This window comes from Diadema antillarum, unplaced genomic scaffold, assembly GCF_040938485.1.
Source record: "Diadema antillarum isolate AM-2024a unplaced genomic scaffold, OU_Dant_1.0 scf00000105, whole genome shotgun sequence".
Taxonomy (NCBI): domain Eukaryota; kingdom Metazoa; phylum Echinodermata; class Echinoidea; order Diadematoida; family Diadematidae; genus Diadema; species Diadema antillarum.
Window position 1 is genome coordinate 513337 of NW_027270994.1, and position 26269 is coordinate 539605.

At 37.7% G+C, this 26269-nt stretch overlaps 1 protein-coding gene across 1 annotated transcript in view; it reads left to right on the top strand.

The window, feature by feature from the left end:
• The first annotated feature begins 2030 nt into the window (after positions 1-2030).
• The window catches only part of LOC139719151 (cytosolic purine 5'-nucleotidase-like), a 32707-nt gene continuing 8468 nt past the window's right edge, over positions 2031-26269 (top strand). The window contains exons 1-10 of the mRNA XM_071630586.1: positions 2031-2352; positions 6462-6643; positions 12526-12602; positions 15965-16045; positions 17111-17261; positions 19048-19202; positions 20616-20695; positions 22070-22130; positions 23909-23950; positions 24665-24772. Coding sequence (XP_071486687.1) covers positions 2267-2352; positions 6462-6643; positions 12526-12602; positions 15965-16045; positions 17111-17261; positions 19048-19202; positions 20616-20695; positions 22070-22130; positions 23909-23950; positions 24665-24772 — 1023 coding nt within the window. The 5' untranslated portion in view covers positions 2031-2266. The remainder of the gene's footprint in view (positions 2353-6461; positions 6644-12525; positions 12603-15964; positions 16046-17110; positions 17262-19047; positions 19203-20615; positions 20696-22069; positions 22131-23908; positions 23951-24664; positions 24773-26269) is intronic.

The window sequence follows — 26269 nt, forward strand, 5'->3', positions numbered from 1 at the left end:
GCTTTCAGTGTGTATTTTGTTTATTGCTTTATGCATAACGGCTGTCACAAGGCTTCCAGAATTGTATCTTCCAGGCTTCCTGTTTCATATTCAAGTCTTTTGAATTTTCCGAGGTCTGGGAAGGATTATATACGTAGCGGCCGAGGCACGTCAATACGTGCCCCTGGGAAGACACTTGAATCTATAACATTAGCATAAAGGATATTTTGTTCCCTGTTCGAGGGCGGATATAATGCTTGTATACAATTTTGTGGTGGCATCTTGTGCTCGGCGTTTACTTGTATTAGTTGACTTCAGAAAAGAGACACCACCATCTGCTAGCACACGTACGTTATCGCCATGAAGCGAAGAAGAGTGAATAAACCCCAAAACTTGACAATCCACCAGAGGTGAGAAATTACATATGAAATGCGATTTGTATATCACTGTTTGTATATTATTGAAAATTGTTGTCTTTATTATAATGAACAGTGTCATTCTGAGTGCATTTTACTGTCCCTCAAAACATGGTTACATTTGTACGTACTTGCATGTGCCTTGGTACTTATTATGATTAACTACTCTCACAGAGTCACCCACCAGCCACTGTAAGTGTTGATGTAAATCACATTTGTGTGTAACATCTTCGGAAAGTGTTTGTGTATTAGTGTCTGTTGTTTAATTGGTATGTGGTAAATTTACAGCCATTGCATGTACTGAACACTGGTCAGTGCAGGTAAAGACAGTTCCACCAGTGTATTCAATCCAGTCTGCACTGGACACTTGGTGCATGACCTCACAAGGAATGTCTTTTTTGACAAGGCTGTAAGACTGAGTGTTCAAATTATCCAGTGAAATGACAAGTTAAATTGTCAGCTAAAAGGCACCAGGTCCAAGAACCTTTGTGTATATTGCTTGATCCATGGTATTTGTGCCTATAGAAAGGACTAGACATCTGCAATGGGGACTTTTGATTGGGTGAACGAGAACGTTGTGACGCTGACTGCAGGGGCATGTCAATGCTTCACATCCCCACTTCATCTTGCCACTGAAAAACTTTTAGATTTCGGGCATCGCATAAAAAAAGTGTGATTTCCTACCTTCAAAATGACAGCATATTTCTGTTATTTTAGGCTATAATTTCGCAGGTTGTTGATTAGGGAAGAAATTATAAGTTTACACAAATGGTTGTGAATGGACTTGTTAAATTTGCAAACTATAAAGTCACTGGAGACTAAAAACAAGCACAAAGTACCTACTAGTGCATGTACTAGATGTACAAGTGTGAGATATACCTTTTACTTGCACATCTCATTGCGCACAAATGTGTAATTACTGGCTGTCTGTGGGCGTACACTGTAAGCGATCTGTGCTACATATTTATGCAGAGAAATTTGCATTTTAATGGGTAATCCTTGCATGGACTGAATTTAAACTATTGTACCTTTGGGATTTGGGCCATTGTGTTTTAAATGGAGTCACATCTGCTGTCTTGTCAAAAGGCTGTTGACTTCAGAGGAAGTGTACAGTTATACTACATGTACATCAGCGACGCAGTGAAGAGAGTACTGTATATTTTCAGCAAGCAGATGAAAAGATACTATTGAAATAAAATATCACAACATGCTCGACCGTCGAGATAAAAGTTTAGGAGCAAAAATAGCACTTTGATAGTTTAACAGACATGTACTGTATCCTATCTGTCATTTTGTCTTTCATGGATGCATGATAACCATGAACAATGTGTCAACCTCGTGTCCATTTGTAATCTCAAAATACAGTGGTTATCAGGAAGAGCAGTTTGTGCTAATCACTTGCCCTAAGACTAGCAGGGAGAGTACAAGTGAACCGCGGTTGAGGAAATCAAATTAGGCCTCTATTTCCCCAAAACTCCTAAGCCACCAGTTCAAGAATTAACACCCTTTTACATTGGACTTGTATGCAAATGAATTTATCCTGTCTGAGTGTCTATTGGCCAGATGAGCAGAACAAGTTTCACTGCGCCAAGGGACCTGTTACGAAAGTTTCGTCGGAAGGGTAGCACTGCAGGGGAAATATTGCTTAAGTAGGCACTGCACTTCAGGACAAATTTTAGTCTCGCTGGCGCTTGAACACTGTTGATATCTTCTGTGAGCTGTTTATGTTTGAGCTCTGCTGTCTATGTTGCAAGAGTGATCAGTGACACTTCACAAAGTTGTATTGACTTTTGAAGGCTTGCATGATTTGCCAAAGAGATAGCTATCATTCAGAATTTGCAACTGCAGGGCAAGAGTCTGTTTAAAGGAGTATGTCTGGAGTTCGTATATTACTCAATGGCCATGTGGAAATTAATGGATGCAATGGAACAGAACGTCAGCGTGCCAGCACATTTAGGTAACACTTAATTATTTAGAAAAATGTGTCATACTTGTTCGATTTCTCTTGTGTATGCAGTTTTATGTTTTTATGCAGATTGTTTTAAATTTTAAGAACACTTAAAGGACAAGTTCACCTTCATATACATGTGGATTGAGTGAAGGCAACAATATTAATAGAACACATCAGTGAAAGTTTGGGGAAAATCCGACAATCCGTTCAAAAGTTATGAATTTTTAAAGTATCTGTGCAATCACTGCTGGAGGAGAAGACTACTACAGTGTATGATGTCACATGCGTACAACAATATAAAGAAAATAAAAAGAGAATTTCACAAAACTCGACTTTTTGAATAAAGTGCAATATTCTTCGACATGTTACTGACTTATGTTAGGGGTAATTATTATTTCCCCTGACTTCTGAAAGAGAGAAGTCGAGTGTTCTTTTATTATGTGAGAAAAGTGAGAATATCTAGAATTTTCTTTATACTTTGTTTATGTAGTTGTACTCATATGACATCACAAGCTATACACATGTGTAGTAGTCTTCTCATCCAGCCATGACTGAGCTGAAACTTCAAAAATTCATAACTTTTGAACGGATTGTCCTATTTTCCTCAAACTCTCATTGATGTGTTCTACTAAAATTGCTGCATTCACTCAACCCACATGTCTATGAAGGTGAACTTGTCCTTTAACAATGTAAGTAGTTCAACTTTATTTCTAAGAACTAAATTATTGATATTGACATTTTCACAGGGGGGATTTGATATTGTACAAAAGTATGGTGAAAATTAGGTGTGCACATTACTGTATGCGAACGTATGTATCACCATTATCGATTCGAGACTGGTGTTGAGAGGATTGTGCTGAATTTTCAACAACAACAGCAAAAGAAAATATATAGATGTAGATCAATGTATGTGGACTACAGTATGTGTGCTCTACAGAACTGTGTAAAGAGTAATTGCATAACATGAAGCAGTAGAATTTATTTCCATCTAACATGTTACTATAATTGTGTGCAGTTTTTTGGCCCTCAGAGACCTGTATTGTCTTGTAATCTTCCACAGCAATCTGAAAACAGCCTTTACTATTCAAAGGTTGTTAGAGATGCTGGGATGTGATTACATGTCCACACATCCTGTGTGTACATAGAGCAATCTTGAACAATGGCAGGGTGCCTGCAGGCTGGAGAGTCTTGCACTTTGAACTTGTGTGTTTTTATACAATAGGATGCTTGCCGTTATTGTGGATTAAGCAGTGCTTATCTATAGTTGAGTCTAATGAGGATTAACATGAGCTTTTGGTGGTGTAACTTACCAAAATGAGAGCAACAAGTTTTGGCTCTAACCTTGGAATTTGCTGTATTACTGGTACTCTTATCAAGTATCCCTGTATTGCCATTACAATGTACTTTAACTGACCAACTGTGTTTACAGCTTTTTAGACGGGTACATGTATGTGTGTGTGTGTGTTTAAGTTAACCAAATAAGACTTTGAAACTTGTATTGAATTATCTGTGAAGTTTTAATTGTCGGTAAGTCATTTCAAGAGAAAGTTAGGATTCTTTTGCTAGTACTGGGTTTTATGCAAAATGTCGATAAATTTGAAATAAACTTTTTGTAAACATCTTTGCAGCACAATTGTACAATACAGTATACAGGCAACTTGTGTTATGAATATAAATAACAAAGTCCTTTGGACTGGCAGCTTTCTTTCGTTCAAGCATCACAATTAATTTTAACCCTGTTTTTATGACACATCAGTGCACTGTTCTTGAGTAATATGATTTTCCTTTGCTGATATTCCTGAAGAAAAATTGGGAAACACCTGGGGAAAAGTTTTTTTTAGTACCCAGGGAAAGGTGCTGAGTATATTGTTTTCAGGTTGTCTTTCTGTCCATACACCCTGTACCTTGAAATCTGCTCTAGAATTTGTTAATGATTGCCTGGGTGTGCTACATGAAACATAGATTGGCTAGATTCTGTGGAAATTCATGAAGGTCAAAGTCAAAAGTTAGCTAATTTTGGAGGCATAATTTCTTGCAGAGGATGGGTTTAACAGATAGCAAATTAAACTCTTGATATTTATCTGCCGGTACATACACTGACCGTACATTTGAATTGTGTGTACATGTACTGCCTAATTCACATAAACTGTAAAAATGGAAATTTTTGCATATTTAAGCGATTTCTTTAATGACCATTTGTAATCTGTGTGGTCCATGATTTTGCTTGTTGTGTTTGTTTGTTTGTTTGTTTGTTTGTTTGTTTTTTCAGAGGGGGCTTTTGCTGACTGTTGAATGCATTGCTGATAGTGATAAAAATTCATGCTAGCAAAACGTAACTATTTGTCCAGTTTACTTTTTAAACTTTTAGCATATCTAGTGGAATGTGGACAAATTACTACACTGCAAATCATTCAATATTTATGTATCTGGTTTGTGTGTGTGCATTTCATCTCACCTGTTTGACCATGAGTAACTGATTTTGATTTTATAAAGAAATTACTTACCATGAAGGAAAGGACTTAAGTAGAGGTGGACAGCAAATATTAGCCCAACAGCTACAGGAATATGACGTTTAAAGAAAAAACTGACATGGCAGGGGATTTGTTCCAAATTTTGTTGCCATATAAAGCTCATGCATTAATTTTCTACCCTGCTGTAAAGGGGTGAGGGGGGGGGGGGGAGAAGAATTGCCAAGTGAAGGATGACTGTTTTAACCTGTTGCGGACGAGCTGATTTTGCTATAACACATGTTTCCTATAGACACCTGCCAGAGTTTACGTGGGACTAGTCTTAAAGATAATAAAAAGTTTTGGTATCTCAAAAGTTTCCCTGAATTTCCGTGTTTCAGGTTAAAGTACCTTTCATATAACTATTGTAAACACTGTGAGACTTACTCGCCCCAAAGTGCTCTCATTTCTTAGTAATCATGCAATTAACTGCGACCAGCAGCCCCATACGCATAGCGACCAGCAACCAGGTGGATATGCATAGCGTAATGGGGCTTCACATTGTAGCATTCAGGATCATGACAGATTTAGTATCGTGGGTAAATATCAACGTAAAATCCAAAAAATTCTTCAATTTGAAGACTTACCAATTAAGTTGAAGTATTGAAAACAGGCTTCGGGCAACGTTTGGTTCTACCAATAGTCCCCTTTTGTTCGAATTGATGACTGAATGTGACTAGGTCGAGAGGACCTTGGGAGAGCTACATACACTGATTACTACGGCCAGCGCATACGCACACATCACATGCGAACAAATTTCAAATCCATATCCATGAACGGATAAGATGTTTGTGTGCGCATGCGCTGGCTGTCAATTCAGTGTAGCTCTCCCAAGGTTCGCTCGACCGAGTCACATTCAGTCATCAATTCGAACAGAAAGGGACTATTGGCGAAACCAAACATTGCCCGAAGCCTGTTTTCAATACTTCAACTTACTGGTAAGTCTTCAAATTGAAGAAATTTCTGGATTTTAAGTTGATATTTACCCGCGATATTAAATCTGTCATGATCCTGTAAGCTACAATGCGAAGCCCCATTATGCTATGCGTATGGGGCTGCTGGTCGCAGTTAGCTATGCGTATGGGGCTGCACGCTGCTGGTCGCAGTTATCATGCAATTATCGACGCCGTACGGCGGCGGCTCTGGTACGAAACCATTATTGCATGATTACTAAGACATGAGTGCACTCTGGGGCGAGTAAGTCTCACAGTGTTAGTTATATGAAAGGTACTTTAACCTGAAACACAAACTAAGACAAGGAAACTCAGGGAAACTTTTGAGGTACCAAAACTTTATATTATCTTTAAATGGGTTTACAGTGGTGGATCCAGGGGAAAGCGCACCGGCGCCCCCCCCCCCCTTTATTATTATTTTTTTTAACAAAAGAAATAAAAAGAAAAAATGGGAAAGGGTTACATGTGCCCCTCTTTAATTTTGTAAAGGCGCCCCCTAATTACAGAATTCCTGGATCCGCCCCTGTATAACACATGTTTCCTACAGACACCTGCCCGAGTATACTCGGGACTAGTCTTTAAATGGGTTCAGTTCAGGGTATTATTGTCGATTTTTCTAATCATCTGCAATTATTCATATGATCATTTTTTACAGTGGTGCCATGAACACAGAGTCTCCAAGCAATCATGAGAGTGGAGACAGACTGGACTACGTGACCACGCCCGGAAATGTCAAGAAGTACAGACGAGAGGCCCACAAGAGGGTCTTTGTCAACCGCAGTCTCAGCATGGAGAAAATTAAATTCTTCGGATTTGACATGGACTACACACTTGCGAGTAAGTGCGCGCAGAAAAACTCCTGTCGAATTGTTATAACTTGTTATCAAGCACCATCATTTCTGGTGTATTAATCATGCCCCTATTTTTTCTTTCTCCTTTCTGTTGTATTTAAAAGGAAAAAATAGTGATAGTAGTCACATGTGTTTGAGGTATTCAAATCATAACCAACTACACCATGCCCCTTTTTTGCCATTTTTGTGAGACCAGTATGACTGAAAAAAAAATAAGTGTTTTCTCTGCTGAAATAAATGATGGCATTGCTCATTAATTTTGAAGGGTTTTTTTTTTTCATGAGAGGAAAATGGTACAGCTTATATTTCTGTTTTACTAAAAATAACACAGGGTATGTTGAATTACATTGTATGTAAAACCTGTCATTGTGAATTGGATTTAAATATTTCTACAAAGGTTTAAAATGTGCAAAAAGTCCTTATTATAGATAATTTGATAAAATCAAGTATAAATCTGACCTTATGTATGACTATTTATTTCCTGCATGGTCACACATACAGCGTATTTTGTAATGAAACTTTTACTGTATGTACAATGTACACACTAATGTGTTGGAACTGTATACAATGTGGTATAATGTACCTACAGACATCCACTGTCATATAGTGTAATACATAGATTGGTCTTCCATTAGCAGGAATGGTGTTATTATCAGAATAATCTGCGAAGATTGATTTATAGTGCTATTGAGTTCCAATCTCGTTTTGAATGATACAGAAAAGATCTCAAATTGTGTCCAACTTTAAGTCATTTATTGATACCTGGTAATCACTTTTTATTTACCCGTAGTATGTGTCTGGCATCAACCCAGTCATTCATTACTATGAAAGGGAAAATATTTGTGGTTAGGAAATTTTCATGCATTTCACTTTAATAGCCAGAAACTAGAAATGTTCAATTTTTTAATTCTTGCCAAAATAATATGATACCAATCATAAAGGGGGGGGGGGGGGGGGACACTTTTCCGCCACTGTATAAACTGCTACATGGTACATGGTAGGCCCTACCTATTCAAACTACAAATATTGGCATTGGTAATCAAGCAGTATTGCCCAACAGATGCACCAGCAACAAGGTGCACCCACTGCACAGTTCTTCGCAGAAGCACAATGGTGTGTCATATGACCCAAATGTATTGGATTACAGAAAACTAAGCAAGGGTTACCTCAGCTCTGACCTTATCCTTTGCTGTCAGTGTAATGACACTAAAAAGATTCTCATCATTCCCTTCAAGATTGTTCCATTGTCTAAAGGTCCATCGCAAATTCTTGTCAGTGGTATTCATGTGGGGGGGGGGGGTAATGGCCAGCTCAAATCTTTATTCAGGTCTCGGGATCACAGGACATTGATAGATTGGGAGAAATGTGATGCTAGTAAAGAAGGAGGGTATGTGATAGCCATGTCTGAGCATACCTAAACAGCTGATCATACCTACGTCATGCATAGTTGAGACATCATGTTGTGAAACCTGATACTTTTGTTGATGCTGAACCTTCCAGATGAATATGAATCAGAGACGATTAGTTCTGAACAGGGCCAGATACAAACAGAGAGATAGGAGAGGGTACTTTGTGTTGTGTTAAGGCTACTTGAACAGCTGTCATCAAATTGCACTTTTCTATAAATTTTAACTTCACTTGGGATAAACAATTTGTCCCCTCTCATAATTTCCTAGTGGGAAAAAATGGTTAAAGTTCTCCTGAGTGGTCCCTCCCACCCAGCATTTCGTATCAACAAATTCCCACTGAAATGCCACCAGGTCTATTGGCATTTTAGTGGTAGTACAATCCAACCCACTGCCTCAATTGAGCGTATTTAGTCTAAAATTGATTTTACCTTGACTGGGAGAGATGGGATGAGCTGAGAATAGAGCAGTGCACTGTACATTGTATGATGTCCAGAGATTTATATTGAGTTGTTTTACAGCCCAGGATACAGTATTTCATAAACTGAATATTTCAAGTGAACACATTTTTTTTTTCCTCTCTCTCTTTTATGTTCAGTTCATTGCTGGATAGTTGCAGTTGCTATACTTACAACCAGAGGACATATGTCACTTATAAATGTGCTTTGCCAATTTCACTACAAATTAGGCATACTGTATCTGAAAAACAACAACAACAACAAAAACACAAGTTTTTAATTACACCAAAAATACAAGCAAACAGTACAAACAATGTTTGATCAGGGTAGGCTGCAGCAGATACTATCCCAGGTTTTAAAAATGTGAAGCCATATATTCAGACAAAATTATTTATGTTTCTGAGGATTTTTGCAAGATTAAGACTCCATGTACAGTGTAAATTGTTATTGTGTTTATGGTCCATTCCATCAAAATGAAATACTGAGTGGGGCTTCAAGTGTGAGACTTGTGACAAAAACATGTTCAGCAATTACTATGATATCTGTTTTTCCCATAAAAACACTGATGCATAGCAAAACATATACCGTAGCTTTTGAAGCAATGACATGTCATTGCTATTGTCATTTGATGTGCTCTTTCCAGCTCATGTTTGTGAGTGGTGCATTGTGCATCAAACAACACACAATCAAACATCCTTGGAACACTACCTTATGTTTTCTGACCCACAAGCTAGCTGTATCAATCTGTGCCTGAACTGACATGCAGTCTGTTTAAACACAATTCAGCCCCCACATGATAGAGAAGGATGACATTTATTGGACAGGACACATCTTCGTCCATGTGCCTGATGAGATGAAAGCGGCAAATGGATATATGCCCTTTACCCCATCTTTGTCCATCTCATCAAATTGCAATCTCTCTATCCAGTGCAGGGTGCAGCAACCATAGGCCCATTCACACTCATGGTGAAATTCTGCATTATTGGGCACTGTATTTTGTATTGTTACACTGCAAAACACATCGTGAAATACTCTGGTATTAAAGTGGTAAATCAAGCTTGTGCAAAATACAATACCCTATGCAGAATTTGGGTGTGAATCTTGTCACAAAATACCACCTACCATACAGGAGTGTTATTTCTCTTGTGACCTGACACACTCCCTGTCTTATTCCCATAGGAGATACGTGTATGCACCGTTCTCACCTCAAACAGTGTATTTTTGCTTCAGAAATACCATCGATGGTATTTCATGAAGGAGGATGATATCAACTGAAAATACTGTGCTACCTTTTATGGTGGTATATTGTCGGTGAGAATGATGACAAATTACCGGTGTATTTAATTCCACGATAAATATCAATATGAATGCACCTCATAATTGTCCGCAAGCCTCAGAGAGGTGTATTTTCAGGCCAGAAATATCACAGTATTTCAAAAACAAGAATGGTACTAACTGTAATACCATGGTTTATTACGGTGGTATTTCACCTACATTGTATAAGAGTGATGAGAAATCACCATAGTATTTACACATGTGATTCCACAGTAAATTTCAATGTGAATGCACCTCATACAGTAATTGTCCGCAGACCTGGATATGCAGAAACCTGCCAAGGGGCTGCCTGTTCAAGGATCCCATCTAAAATTAATCTGTTAATGTCTATGGCAGGAAAGATGGTTTAAAGAGATAAATGCAGAGAGGAAATAATGACTAAAGTAGATATACACTGTATACAAATGTAGACAAACAAATTGAAAGATTGCCAAATGTAGAGAAAGGAGAGGAAAGATTTTAAAAAATGAAAAACCAAAACATAGGAAAAGAGAGAATACAGGGAAATAAAATAAAAAAACAGAATAGAAAATAGAAGAAGTTAGGTCACTTAATGTAAGAAAATCAGAAAGCATTTCCATAATTGAAGCAGGAAAAAAAAATTGCAGAGTTGATATCAGTCTAAATGCTTCAAGATATCTTGTCTTGTTGATGACTTTAAGACATACTGTAAAGAGCAACAGGCAGATAATGTTTACTTCCTTTGTAAGCCATTTATTCTTACGTAGAGAAAATGTCATCGATCATTTTTATACCTCAGCCAAAAGGGTGCCAGGAGCATTACATGTATGTTTTAGGTCCTCTGTGCATCCATATGTCTCTCCTACAACTCATTTTTGTGCAATAATTTAAAAACATGAATAAGCAAATAAACCCATGATGAGTTTTCTTTGTACCTGGTCCAACCATTTTACATGAGGTTTTAGATGCACTGATCAGATTTTAGACAAAATGCCCTGTGGGCAACATTAAAAGGTCACTGAACTTCAGCTAAAGATTAGGTTTTCAGATGTAAATTTATCAAGGAATGTCCACTGGTAGGAATGGTAAAAGTGAGTACAGTGTACTCAATTATTGCCATTAAATGAGAGTTGTATCCAAGTTGACTGCACAACAGTTGAATTTCTCTCTATTTTTTTAAAGACATAATTTGTAAAAATGGATGAAATTAGTAGTTACACTGCAATGCAAAAATGTTTAAAAAACCATCTTTCTAACTAAATATTTTATGTGGGAGTAGTTACCATTTTCCATATCTGCAAAGGTATGATCTTTGAGCATATTCATAATTCAAACCATATCAAAAAAAGAAGAGGTTAAGTTTCAAGGAATTTAGCTGCCTAGTTGTTAGTGATGTCAAGTTATTTGATTACCTGAAAAATTCATCATTAATTCTTTGCAACCCAGTTGCACTTTAAGGTTAATTCCATAAGAAGATAGAACAAACTTCATTTAAAATATTGTATTAGATCATATGCAGTGCACATACACAGACACATGCTCACATACACACACACATTCAGACACAGACACACACACATGCAGACATTATACGCATTATGCATGTATACATGTACAATCTAACTTTCCAAAATACTGTTAAACTGATACAAAAAGTGTGTACTTTCTTGATGATGCATATTATTTCATGGCTAATCAGTTTCATTCTAACTGAGGACATTTCACATTTGACACAGTTTAAAAGCTTTCTTAATAATTGATCATGGTTTGATTGTGATGATTTGGTTATTGGTTAGCAATACTACAGGATTAGATCTTTTAGTTGACTCGTGTCATGAATACCTAGTAACATCTCGACTACTTGTATGACAGGGTACACTGTACATCTGCCATGCGAACTTGGAAAGTTCAAACAATGTGATTGCTTTGCATCTACTGTAGTGTCTTTTCTTTTCTTTAAAACACAACAACATCCATTGTCAAGCATTTATTTACTCTTCTTACCCCGTTGTAAAGGACAAAGTTCATTCTATTTATGTTTCTTGTTCAAAGACTTTGGGAAAAACAAAGTTCTCCATTTTTACAAATATTGGACTTACGATAAGAATTCCATCAGTTCCATTGTTAAGAGGCAGTTGATAGTTGAAATGAGTGTAAACAGATTCTGAGATGATCATGGTTCATATTGTAAGTCATCCTTAAATGTGTGATGTTCAATGAATATATTCTTCCATATTGACTTAAAAATCACAGAATTGGTATCCTATATTATGCATTGTATACAGGTCCATGTAAAATGTAATATCTTGATCTATATGGCTTTATGTTCTGATGAATAGATCTATTGTCTATCTGGAAGGATTTGCTTTCATATGCCTCATGAAAACCCATTCAATTTCTGTAGATCTTTTGTGAATTCTTTTCCTAACTACTATATTCTAAGACTGTTTTTCTATGAATATTTAAGTACAAAACTGATTTTTGTCAATACATATTGATACCACGGTGAGAGGACACTACTTAGAATTTACTTGTGATTATTTCTGGCTAGGAATCCATTAAAATTTTGTTATAATTGAATTTTTTTTTTCTTCTTGAAGTAATGCCCGGTTGTTATTTCTTTCAGGCAGTGGATTTGTTCATGCCTTGAATTTTTTTTTTCTCTCAAAATGACTCATTTTAACAATATCTTTCCCTCTTCTCCACAGTGTACAAATCTCCACAGTACGAGAAACTTGGATTTGAGCTTATAGTCCAACGCCTGGTCACCATTGGTTACCCACAGGTAGGTCTTACATGGAATCCCAAACTTTTACCATTTACTAGCTAAGCAAGTAATGTTGGAATGACTTCAAGTGCCCAGAATTAACACCCATTGTTGTCATTAAATCATAATTCAAACAGGGCATTTCATTTGCGAATAAACAATCCTTGTAACACAGTACATGACTGTTGGAGCCTTTCAAACTTTGTCAAAATTGTAGTGGATTTCGCAAAGTCATTTGCAACCATTACCTTACTTTGAATTCTAGAAATTCAAAATTGTAACAGAGAATTAGACACATAAATGCTATTCAGCTGGACTTAAAAGTGAGAGGTTTATGGATATCGGTTGTCTTATTAGCATAGAAGTTTCCTTTAATGTGACTACATGGGATTAATCAGCATTGAAGAGCATAGGGTGTTTCAAACAAAGGGCCTCAACCAGTAGCATTTAAAAGCTACATACTACACATTCTTGAATGTAGAATTAATAATTTTCATAATGACATGGAAAATTCTTCGTAGATACAATTTTATCACTGAGTTGTAATCTGTATTTGCATTGCTCTTTACTTCATGAAACATTAGATTTGCTTTAAGAGAAGATACAGGCAGGTATGAAAGTGATTTTCTTTGCCATGAATGCAAAAATATTGCAGTACCACTACTTGCAAGCTTGTTCACTATATGCAAATGAAGCAGGTGTAGACTCAAAGAAATGAAAAAAACAAATCAAAGAAATATTTTTTAAAAATCTTTGCACTCATTTTGGTGATATGTCCATCCTCAACCTAAAGGCTGTGTATGCTGTGGATAAAAAGGCAAGTAGGTCATCCATGTATAGGCATAATTGCTTCCTCATGCGTTTCTTTTATATGAAAGGTGCATGTGTGCCATCCAGTCCTGTAGTATTTTCTGAAGATAGAGTGTTGGGAGGCAGCTCAGCTGTGGAGGTGTTATGTGATTTTTGTGATCTGTCATTAAACGATCTCTAAAACTACCCTTCACTTCTTACACGTTCCGATTTTGAGTGCCCCACAACAGCAACAATACTATACCCACCCTAAGTGCACATTCTATATATTATCTACATTTTAATGCTAAATTTCTTTGGACAATGAGGAATATTTTTCATCAAAATGTATCATCAAAAATGTGTAATCTCTTGAAGCCTGTACGTACAGCAGGGTATCATGTCTAGCCTTTTGACAAGGCCTCTTGGCTGAGGAATGAGACTAACTTGCTGCTCCGAGCATTGCGAGAAGCGAGCGAACGCAAGACCGAATGGCCAGCCACAAAGCCTTTTGAAACTTGGATTTTTTTGCTGCTGCTTTGCAAAGTAAACGATGTATGAATAATTCATATATTCATGAGTCAATCTGCAGTTGGTATGCTAATGAATCACATGTCAACGCAGCCAGCGCAGGCTGCATGGATGAGCGAGCAACTGATAAGCATCCGTCCTATGCATATTGATTTATATGCTGACGCCATTGCGAGCAATGCAGTCACTGATTGGTCACTACCATTTTGATAGCGAAATGGACGAGAAACAATGTTCAAAATAAGAAATTCATGTCAGGTTTAAAAAGGCCTCCCGGCTGCACAACTCGGTCTCGTGTTCACTTGTTCCCTTAGGCTGCGTTCACACAGAAGTATTCGCTATTCGCTATTCGCTATTCGCTATTGGCTATTCGGGCACCGAGTACACCATCACCTGCACCGTCAACTCACCATCCCATGCAGTGAGGATTTCTTCCTCCTACATCCCAGCAAATCTTATTAACAATTTCTAAACTGCATCAAAATGTCAGTCTACATGCGTATTTTTGCTAAAGGGCAAATCCAGACCAAAATTGTCATTATTTCATAAACGAGAGACGGTATACGCTGCAAGAAAATCGAACAAGTTCGATTCCCACTTTGCTCTACTATTCGCAGCTATTCGGTACTTTCGAATAGTGCCCTCTTATGTGAACCGGTGTGAGGAAATCCTATCGTTCGATTCAAGCTATTCGCGTGCCCTCGAAAACGAGCCCCGAATACCCGAATAGTATACTTCTATGTGAACGCAGCCTTACAGTTAGCCGCTTTTCCAACCCCCAGTCATGAAGCCTTGTCAAAAGGCTGGACGTATCATGTTACTTTTTGCACACCTGCCCTTATGCATATTTCCCCTCCCTCTTGTCCATTTAAATTTGAACTAATAATGTTTATATTTTAAGGAATGCAAATTGATTCTGTTAAAATCATGACTTAAAAATCATTAAAAGCAATGTTTTGTTATTTTGTATTGGTGGATGCAATTGGCATTATTGTAATGAACCAGATAAATGCTGATATTTTGCTGCATTTTGCCCTACAATTTGTATGCGGCCAGTTTAGATAAACAGTGACAATAACGTTTTTTACGTGACTTAATCACAGTACTGTACCTTGTGTGAGAGGACCAAGTTTTAGACAACACATTGCTGCATTGCAAATTCAATGCTTCATGATTCAATGTGAAACATTACACAGCACACTGCACACGCCTCAACAATCATGTACCAGTAATTCTTCAATTATTGAGCTGTAGCTCTGGCTGTCAATGGCACAGTAGCATGTAGTCATCTATTATTGGACAGATGTAACAACAAGTATTCTTTACCCAAGCTGCATTCTGATTGATGCTTGAATGGCACTGCTGCTTCAAAGTATTTTACAAAGTCATACAAAATTTTATATGGCATTTCGTAGACTGATATTTTTTCTTTGTTGTGGAGATTAGATGGATTCCTTTATATTCTGCTGTTGCTGATGAGCATTTTTCTTTTTGAAGGGAGATACATTTTGTATTTGGTAAAGCAAGAATGCTAGTGAAACATAAAGCTCTGCAAGAGCCTTCTTTTTCTATTTCTTTTCTTTTTTCACATTGGGTCTTCTGTGCTCCTATATTGAAGTTATTGCATTACATTCACATGTCTTATACTGTATACGCCATATATTTTGCGAGTCTAAATTTTCGCGAATTGGGAATTCCCGACAACTTTGAAGTGGTTAAATTCGCGATCGTGGAGTCCTGTACTGAACGGAGAAGTGTACACGCATACGTCACATTCACATCTGGATCAGAGTCAATATTTTCACGTGTCTTTCATTTTGCGAATAGCACCTGACTCACGAAATTTACGAAAATAAAAACCTCACGAAATATTCGGTGTATACAGTATACAGATCCAGTGCTGTGTATATATGATGTATTTTTAAAGATGATCCATGTCTACAACCGGAACATTGTTGCACTTTTTACCTAATTGCCATTCTGTTCGTCCTGTATGTTGATTTTAAATTCAAACTGAGAAACTGTATACAGTAACTCTTTTCTTTTTTCCCATTCAACAGGACCTGTTCAACTTTGAGTACGACCCGTCCTTTCCCATTCGAGGTCTTGTGTTTGACAAAGTTTTTGGCAACTTACTCAAGGTAGGAACGGGGGGGGGGGGTTCATAAAGCTGTTCTTAAAGTTACGAATGACTTAAGAACAACTGGTGATCAGTTCTTGTGCTGAGTTATTGAAATTCTGATAAGTATAGCATATCAGAATGTGTTCCAGTCGTTTTTAAGTCATTCGTAACTTTAAGAACAGCTTTATGAAACACCCCCTGATGTCCTTTTGTTTGTATTGTTAAAAATCACTCTACTTGCTGTAAGTCTGTGCTGTGAAAATTCTTGTCCTAAAACTTCCCATGAGTAGTGTTTGAGGATAGATGTGTATAATGAAAGTCATGTGTTTTGTTCATCTTGATGTTTTGAATTCAGGAAACAGTCATGTAGAAGGGTTTACACAAAAGACTTCTTCATATAAGACCATTACATCCTGCTGTGAATTTTCATTTCTGGATTAAGTCCTGTAAAGAAAAATGCCTCAGCGGAAATAAACAAAATTATACTTTTAGATTTGTAGCAATCAAATCAAGTTTCTATTGATTTCTTAAGTATGTTCTCCTTACCTCCTGGTGGTATAATTCTCATCCTATGTTCCTTTTGATATGCTTAAATAACTTGAAGCCATTACGTTTCTTGAAAATAGATCTTTGCAAAGCTATGCAAAAAAAAAAAAATTGTGTGTGGACAGACAAAATCACAATACTCAGGCTTGTGATGCAATAATAAATCCATCTTGATTCTTTTGAAACCTGTGGAATGATTTGCCTTATGCAGTGGGTGTGAGCAGCACATGCAAAAATGTATTTGATATCTTTAAACCCCATGATACAACTCGCCACTCTAGGCACTGGGTGAGTGTGCCTGAGGTCATGCTTTGGTCATAATTCATACTTGCACAGTTTGGCGATTTAATGTGCTATGCTTGTTGTTGAGTTTGTCTATTTAGGCATCTGTAAACTGTGGGGAATAGAATTGATTTTTGCATTGCTATCCAAAAACCATTAACTCTTCTCTGTAAGTGAACCTGAATGTGCCTAAAGAGTGAAACTATACCCTCTGCAATCCCATTACACCGTGATTTATTTGCATCCTTTCAAACAGATTGACACCTATGGCAACATCCTGGTCTGCGTGCATGGATTCAAATTTCTGAACTCAGTTGAGATCGGTGAGCTCTACCCCAACAAGTTCATCGCCCTGAGGACAGAGCAGGAGCGTATCTACGTCCTGAACACACTCTTTAATCTGCCAGGTGAGAAAGACTTCTAAGTAATGGATACTGTAAAAACGAAAATCTTCTCATTCATTAAAGTGAAAACTAAGTTTCGGTAAGTGCTCGAGAACCCGTCTAGCACCATTTCATTTTTGCTTGCAATATACCGAAAGAGTCCACTAAGAAACTTACCTGGCTGACGCGGTTTGCCGGAATGATGAGTCGTTTTGGAGTATTTTGAGAAAAATAATAATAGTAGGAAAACCGACTTTTATTCCAGAAGGCTCCAGACTAACTCGGTCTCGGGAAAAATTCGACCCTACTTCAGACAATTCACACGCAGTAAGTGATCGCCACATTCTACTGGCCACTGCATAATACCAAGTGAGGCCTAACTGAATGGACAGGAAAGTGCGTGCTAACGTAATCCTGTACAAAACAAAACAAAAATGACAGCGCGCGGTCCTCAGTTGCTGAGACGCGCGGTCTTTGGAGTTTTTGTTGTTGTTTATCAAGCGCCTTTCGGCGCACACTAATTTTGCATGCGCGCAAAAGAGGTTTTTGATGCGCGCGTTGTAACAACTCGGACCATTACTGCGAGTAGCCAGAACACGAAGCGCTAGTTTATACAGGCCGCTCCCATAGGACAATCAGAGGGACAACCATTATAACTTATCCCGCCGTCAAAGCGAAGCCGAGTTATCCCCGAGTCCGAGTTTAGCCTGACCCCGTTCGGGTAAGTTCTGAGACTGAACCTTTTTGGTTAATATTTCGCATTTTCGTCGTTACCCATCGAATATCTTGTAATAACATCGTTATCCTGCACATTTCCTAAGCATACGTTCACATTTAGGAGCGAAATTTGACAACTTTTGCAGGCGTACCAGAACTTTGTTTGGGCTTTAAACTCTAAAATTTCGCGAGGAACTGCGATTCGCAAAAGTAAAATGCATGTGAACGTTTTTGTCTACACAGTGCACTGAATGCCAGTCACCAATTTTCAAAAGTTTCATGGTGTGAATGTTTCTGGTTTTACAGCACATAGAAACTGCAGTACAACACCCAATACAGAGTGTCTTCTACCTGCTCTTGTGTATCAATAGAATTTTGTCGAGAGGGACCACAGAGTGCTTTTTTGTATGTGGTATTGAATCAATGTCTCGTAAAGGGCAATTCAAGATTAGTTAGAAGGTAGTCTGAAAAAGAATATAATTTTATAAGCAAAGCAGTGACAATCTGATCAGAATCAGATAAAAATGAGGGAAGTTTACCAATGAAATTATGAAGTTCCACTCATTTTTCCAAAACAGTTCTCAAATAGTTTATGTGACTATGCAAATGAGTGAGCTGATTAGGTCATCACCTCACAATTTTTCATTGATCATCATGTACAAAAACAATTGAATTTTCTGTTTTAAAAGTGTAGAACATAATGTCATTCCTAACTCTAAATATGTTCAAAGTGATGATTAGTCAGATACATTATGATTTGAGACTGAAGCATTTGCATTTCATCCAAAAAAAAAGGAAAAAAAAGAAGAAGATGGAAATTTCAAGACTGTACAAACTCTATGGCGAGTTGTGAGGCAAAGACACTATCAGCTCAATCCTTTGCATATTCATATTGACTGTTTTATGAAAATTAGTGAAACTTCACAACTTAATAACTTACATGATTTTTGTAAGATTTTCATCCTATTTTCATGTTGTTCTCATAACATAGTACTCTTTCTTATAGAATAAACTTTTAAGTTGTCTGAGATTCCCTTTTAATCCTGTCTTATTTTCTTCTTCTCTCATCTGCCTGTGATATGTCGGACCACAGAGACCTACCTCATAGCCTGCCTAGTGAACTACTTCTCCACCCAGGCAGAGTTTGTGGAGACATCCAACAGGGGTGTGCAGAAGGGGGACCTGTTCATGTCATGGGAGAGCATCTTCTCCGACGTCAGAAATGCTGTGGACTGGGTTCACATGAAGGTGAGGCATTGGAGTTCTGTTATGACTTAAAGGTAGGGATTACCTTTTACAGACCTCCCAAAATGCAGCAAAACATTAAATATGAACCTCAGGGGATTTGTTTACGCCACTGCTGAGAAATTTGGAAGTCAACAGTTACCTACAATTTGAATAATGCACAAAACTCAACTACTCAGTAGTTCTGTGTGTCAGCCACACTTAAGCCTTTTTGTTGCAGTCTTCTGTATTTTTTATCTATAAACACAAATCTAAAAGTATAAGAGCTGATGTAATAACATATAGAGTGTGTGGCAAGAATGTATATAGAAATGCTTGTAAGTTTTGATGAACTTTCTTCACAAAATATACATGATGGACACACATAGAGTGCATGGGTCTGCAAAGGTAGCCTAGTAATGTACTGGAATTTACGGTGAGCCCCGAAAAAAATTCAATTCAAAATCTAACGATCAATAAAAACGTACTAAATGTTACCTTCCACTTTCAATACTTTATGGGAGTTTCTAAAATGATACTCTCTTCAACATACCACTGTATTTATACAACTCTTCATTTAAGGCATGCAAATGGGATTCCCTACCTTTAACCCTTTCCATGCCAGGGACTTTGGACATTGCGTACAACACCATGGGTTTTTCAGTGCCAATTGACACTCGAAGCTACAGAGGGTTAATTTTCCGTCTGACATCATAGACCTCGTGGCTGCTCTGATGCTGAACATTACATGCAGAAGGGCACAGACAAAGTTGTTCTCGGTGCAGAGTCATCACTTATGTCTTTTTGGCTCTCAGCTGTTGACATTGGACTTTCCTTTGTCACATTTGAGTGACATTGGGGAAATATATGAGACTTATCCATTTGTTTTCTGCTTTTATATATTTTCCAGCTATTATCTTTATCTTTTTTCTTTTTGAGCACATGCACAGATATAATAAGAATGCATAGCTCTATTTTTTGTAAGTCTCTTTGTTATACATTTTTGCAATACGTTTTGTGCCTGTTTTCGTATGCATTTCATCTGCACACGAAAATAATTTAATCCATATGTTTTTCACCGGAATCTTTTTAATCGACCACTAAATTGATGTAAAATCATACAAAGTGCTACGGGCTAAGCCCCACCTACTCACATGTGCATTTCTTCTACAACAATCACATTTCTAGCTGTGCTGTGATCTGTGTTTAACTTGTAACAATTCTAAGTTTCTGGTTCTCCTCAAAATCTTAAGTGGGAAAAATGAGTCATTCTGTTTTGGCAAAGCACTCAAGTAGAATCATATTTCCATTTTATATCTATTCCTGATGTTTTGTTTTGTGTGTCATATGTTTTATAGTGAAAATTTTCCGTGGGACATTTGTTTTATCATTCTTTCAACTGACTTGTGAGTTTTCCTCTTTCCCCCATTCCATCAGGGATCTATGAAAGACAAGACAGTGGAAAACCCAGAAGAATACATCATCAAAGATCCAAGGTTACCTGTTCTCCTGCAAAGGTGATGGACTTTTCCTCAAACTTTCCCATATTTGCTCCCAACAATATAGTAATCAAGTCTTCCAAAGTGTCAGGGGGTGCATCTGGAACGCCTCTCAGGTTCGATGCAGACGCCCGAGACAGCGTACCGGTGGAAAGAGATTTTTCGCAAACTTTTGATTTGAAGTTTCCTGGCATTAAGCACAGCTTTCAGGCAGGATTGACTTGGTCATCGCACATGCATGCATTCTGTATCATAAAGCGTGTCTCTCAAACATACCTGTAGCAAGGGGGCACTGATGAGCCAGCTGTTTTGAGTGTGCTCTCACCAAGTACATGTGTCCTTCTGCCGTGGGGGAACAAACAGCCAAGCATGGGTTAACTGCAAGTCCACCTGGGTTTATTTTGTCTTTCATTCTTGCTGTGTTTTAGCTAATGATGCAGGCGAACAGCAGAACTTGAGGGTTTGGGGCCACTGGAAAATATATGGTAAAATTGGATAGTGTGTAATTTGTATGTGACCTGCATTATAGGAAGGGGAGTCAAGCTTTGAAATTATGTAGCAGGACTGAATGAAATGAAATTGGAGGGAAGAGCATGTCTCGATCTGTAACATTAGTTGATATCGAGTACATGCATGTTCCACTCAAGATTACACAAACTAGCAACTCTGAATAGGGATCCACAAATATTCTGAAAAGATTTACATGTACATTGGTTCTCTTGAGAGTATGGTGGAAGGGCAAGATGCTATCCTGACTGTTGATGGCCTTAAACCGCTGTAAAATCATTTGGTGTGGGTAATCAGATTTTTTTTTCTTACAAAATTTTGGATGTTTATGGTCATAGCTGCATGTCAAGTTTGCTATGAGAACTTGGCTTTAATACTGCAGGAATTTACTTCCATGAAAGAGTGAATGATATGGACAATATGCTTTCCAGAAAACTAACTCTTCTTTTGGTATCAAGGAATCATTTATGATCATAGCCTAAACTTCATTTTTTTTTTCAACACAGGCCATAAAAAAAAACCGAAAAAAAAAGGATCAAGTTCTTTCCTAATGAATAGATTGGTGTTTTTAAAAGCAATTGATGCAGACTGATGGTTTTCAGTTCTGGACAAACCCCTTCTTGTACAGTGGGTCACATCAGGGGGGTGTTTCATCAACGTTTGTCAGCGCTGACAATTTCAGCAAAATCCTTGGTTTTGATTGGATGAGATGCTCTGGTCACTGACTGTTACTATGGTGATTGTCAGCGCTAACAACTTGTTAGCGCTGACAAACGTTGATGAAACACCCCCCAGGAAACCAACGGAAGCATATCTGATGCAACATAAATTCCATAAATGACATCATTGAAGGAAAAGTTTCTTTCACATCTCTTTGTTTGGCAGGATGAGGGACAATGGCAAGCGAGTGTTCCTCGTTACCAACAGTGACTACAAGTACACAAAGGTAGTGTGCCGAATCCACTCTCCATTCTAGCATAACATCCCTGGGATGACGAGCCCTTATACCACTATCCTAATTAGCTTGTCTTAAAAAAACCTACTATCTCAATTTCGAATATCAAATATGCTGAATTGAGTTTTAAAACATTACAATCATCAGTGTAATCCATAACAATGTTTCTTCATTATTTGGCATCTACATTGATGTTACCTTATTTTCTGAAAATGTTGAGACTATGAAAGAGTTTCGTTTTTTTCCCTCTCTTGAAAATTCATAACTTTTAAGGTACATGGGCATGTCACCTCAGGATGAAATAAGTTGTTTTCCTTTCCAACATTATTATGTTTCAGTGGCTACTGTGTAGGCGATATACTGTATACGGTGAATATTTCGCGAGGTTTTTATTTTCGCGAATTTCGCGAGTCAGGTGCCATTCGCGAAATTTAAGACACGCGAAAATCGGGCGAAAATATCGACTCTGATCCCGATGTGAATGTGACGTATGCGTGTACTCTTCTCCGTTCAGTACAGGACTCCACGATCGCAAATTTAACCACTCGCGAAATCGTCAGGAATTCCTGATTCGCGAAAATTTAGACTCGCGAAATATATGGCGTATACAGTATTTAGCGAGTCTAATTTTTTTGTTTGACAGGACTTCCCAATAATTTTTAAAGGTGGTTAGATTCTTGATCTTGAGTACAGTAATGAACAGAAAAATGTGTATGCGTGCACGTCACATTTATGTCAGGAACAGAGTTGATATTTTCTTGTGTTTGTGAATTTGCGAATAGCACCCAACTCATAAAATTCATGGAAATAAAAACCTTGCGAAAAATACAGTGTAAATAGTAACTTACCCAGAACATAGAAAACTTTTTGCATGACACAAAAAGATCAAGTAAAAGAGAGTGAGAGAATATGTAGACATTGATAGCAGTATACGACATGAGTTGATGTTGGCAGGCATGGAATTACCTTTGGCTGAACTCATGATTAAATGATAATTTAGCCCGTTGAGGATGAGTCCCCAAGTATTGACCGATTCTGTGACGCGCTATGTGTATTTTTGGCATGGGCGCAGCCATAGTGGGTGTCTTAGCTGACCCCCCCTTCCCATTCCCCACCCCTCTCCCTACATTAGCACGCGCGCAGAATGAAAAACTGCTTTAGCCAATGGGCGTCTCGTACTGAGTGCGCGAATGCTTGCTTAGTGCGCGAACCTTTGTTACAAGTGCATGATAAACATGTTGCCCGGGGTGGGGGAGAGCAGGGGGGGTCGGCTCAGACACCCACTATGGCTGCGCCCAGTGCCATGAAATGTCTGCTGCCCTCAACGAACCCGAATCGGTCAATACTCTGGCAAGTGTCTATGGGTAATGTGTGTTGTAGCGAAATCAGCCCGTCCTCAACGGGTTAATAAACTGCAGCCTTAGTGATTTCCTATTTCAAGTGCATAACCCCCATTAATCTCTCTCTTCCAGTACTTGAAATAGACATTAAGTGTTTCCTTGTACATATGTTTGTTTTCAGTTGCCAATTGGCATAGACATAGACATCAGTACAGTTCACACTATCACACTAGTCAATGTGTGGCTGTGTTTGTTATTGTAGTTATTGTTGTTTTTTCCATGTCTGCATACCCCAGACTTTAAATGATTGGAAGCTGGCTTTATGTGACAAGATGTTTTATTTAAGTTGTCTGTAATTAATCAGGAAATAACACTTCAAGTCTTCTCTGCCTACCATGCTAACATTTGTTTCTATATTTATGTCCACAGAAAGTCATGAAGTACTTGTTTGACTTCCCACATGGTCCAACGGTAAGCACAGAGTCAGACATATTTTCTCCTTACAATATTTGACACATCATCACATCATTACAACAACAAAAAGAGCATTGAAGAATGTGACAATATGGTATGAATAGAATATCAATACTGTCCTGTCTTGTGAAGTTATGAAAATTATATGCACCGCCCGTAGAAATATCTCACTCTCACATCTCATCCTGACACCTGTAAGCTGGTTGGCCTATTAGTCAAAAGTCTCATAGCTTGACTTTGCTATGTACAGTTCCATCAAAGCTAGCGTCTTTGCTTTGTCAAAGTTGTTCTATATTCATTGGGTAATTCCTTTGATTTGGTCCTCCCAGCATCTTCTTGGTCTGCCCAAGGACCACTTCTTTTTCAGCTTGTAATTATTTTTTTCTTCCTGAGTAATATGAAATAAAGAAACACTTCCATCATCAAGTATGTTTCTAAATTGTGCTATTGGTACAGTGCCTTCCCATTATAACCAACAGAATTTAAACAAAATTTTGATAAAATGAAGTACAAATTCAGGTTCCAGAATTGTTACTCGTGTATCTTTACGTACAACGTGTACTTTATTTGGCTATAACAAATTCTGATATACCGAAAGAGAATTGCCCACCCTGTAGACTTCATTATAACAGGAGTCGCCTGTACGCACATAATGATGATAAACCAAAACTGATGTGTAATCTTAGATATATGCATTTGTCCCTGCCATAGCCTGGTTCACCACACAAGAAGTGGTACGAGTACTTTGATGTCTGCATTGTGGATGCCAGGAAACCCAGCTTCTTTGGTAATGGCACTATTCTCAGGCAGGTGGACTTGGTAAGTACTATTCTCCACTGACTCAGGCCATGCTCAGGTTTACCATATTTGCCAGCTATAAGGCCGCAACGCCGGGTAAGCGGCATCCTGACTTTGGTGATGAAAAACAGAAAAAAAATAAAATAATCAGGGGTTTTGTTCTGATCAAAACATAATTACTTTTCTACATTATTTGATTTATAAGAAACTTTTAGAGAGTTATTTCTACGTGCTTCCACACGTTTCCTAACAATAGCAATAACAATCGACACATTGCTTAATCCAATACATGATTAGAATCTATGTGTGTTGGTTAGGAAGGTGATTCTCTGAGTTGGAAAGACAAGACGGTAAGGTGCTTGTGCTGGCGTATAGGCCTCACCCCGACTAAAACTTTAATGGTTCATTTTTGCTAAAAATAGTGCGGCCTTATTGCCAGCGAATACAGTATGTTTCTAATAAAAGAGCACAAATAGTACCTATTTATTATCTCTCATCCATCCTCTGGAGTGACATGTGCCATCAGAGTTAATGTGTTACTTTCAGTCTTCAGTTAAAGGCATAATTTACTATTTGAAGATGAAACAAAACCCAGCTTAAATGCTTCAAAATAGTTTTCAAATATGAGTTAAGGATAGAAACAAGCAGTGTAAGAGTTTGAATCAGTACAAATCAATGTTAAATATCTATATACAAAATGTGAACAGTAAGCATAATGAAATAAAATGATGATAGATAGAAATTGTGATATCTCCTAATATTTTAGGCTTTATTGCAAAATTTTCATATGGAAGGATGTTTTGTGATCCAACTGACCAGCATATTTGCATCAAATGTGATAACTCGGAATATTTTTTAAATCACCACTCCCAATGGTAAACAATACCTTTAAGCTGCCAGTTTGTTTCTAATAAAAGAGCACAAATAGTACCCATTTATTATCTCTCATTCATCCTCTGGAGGGAAATGTGCCATCAGAGTTGATGTGTTATCAGTTTTCAGTTAATGAAGTAAAACGTGATCAGTCTCATCATGTGATTGGCCTTACAGGTGAACCTTTCCTTACGGTATTAGAAGTTTATGAACCAGCAAGCTGTTGAAATGATACAAAGAAGTATATTAAATAACATATTCAGTATTGGTTGTATATTCAGTTTTTGAAATGATATCTATCCTTCCTTTTCCCCTACAAACACTTTTTTTTTTTAGTGGGGGATAGAATTAGATTGACTTTAAAAAAAAAAGCTGATAAATGAATAATGATCAAGTTGTGTTATCTAGAGAAACACTATTTACAGTGTGTAATACAAAGCGCACCATTTTTCACCATCATTTAGTGTTTTGACCTTGAGTAGGCTTCTCCCTTGTCATAACAGCTGTGTGTTCGGGTAATTTATCAAATGCTGTTATCAGAATGACTTGGACATTAAAAATGAATGTATGGAATGTATGAAGAGTTAAAGGTCCAGTAGCATGTGGATACCATAGAGTGGGAAGGATGGCCCAGCTTGGATATAT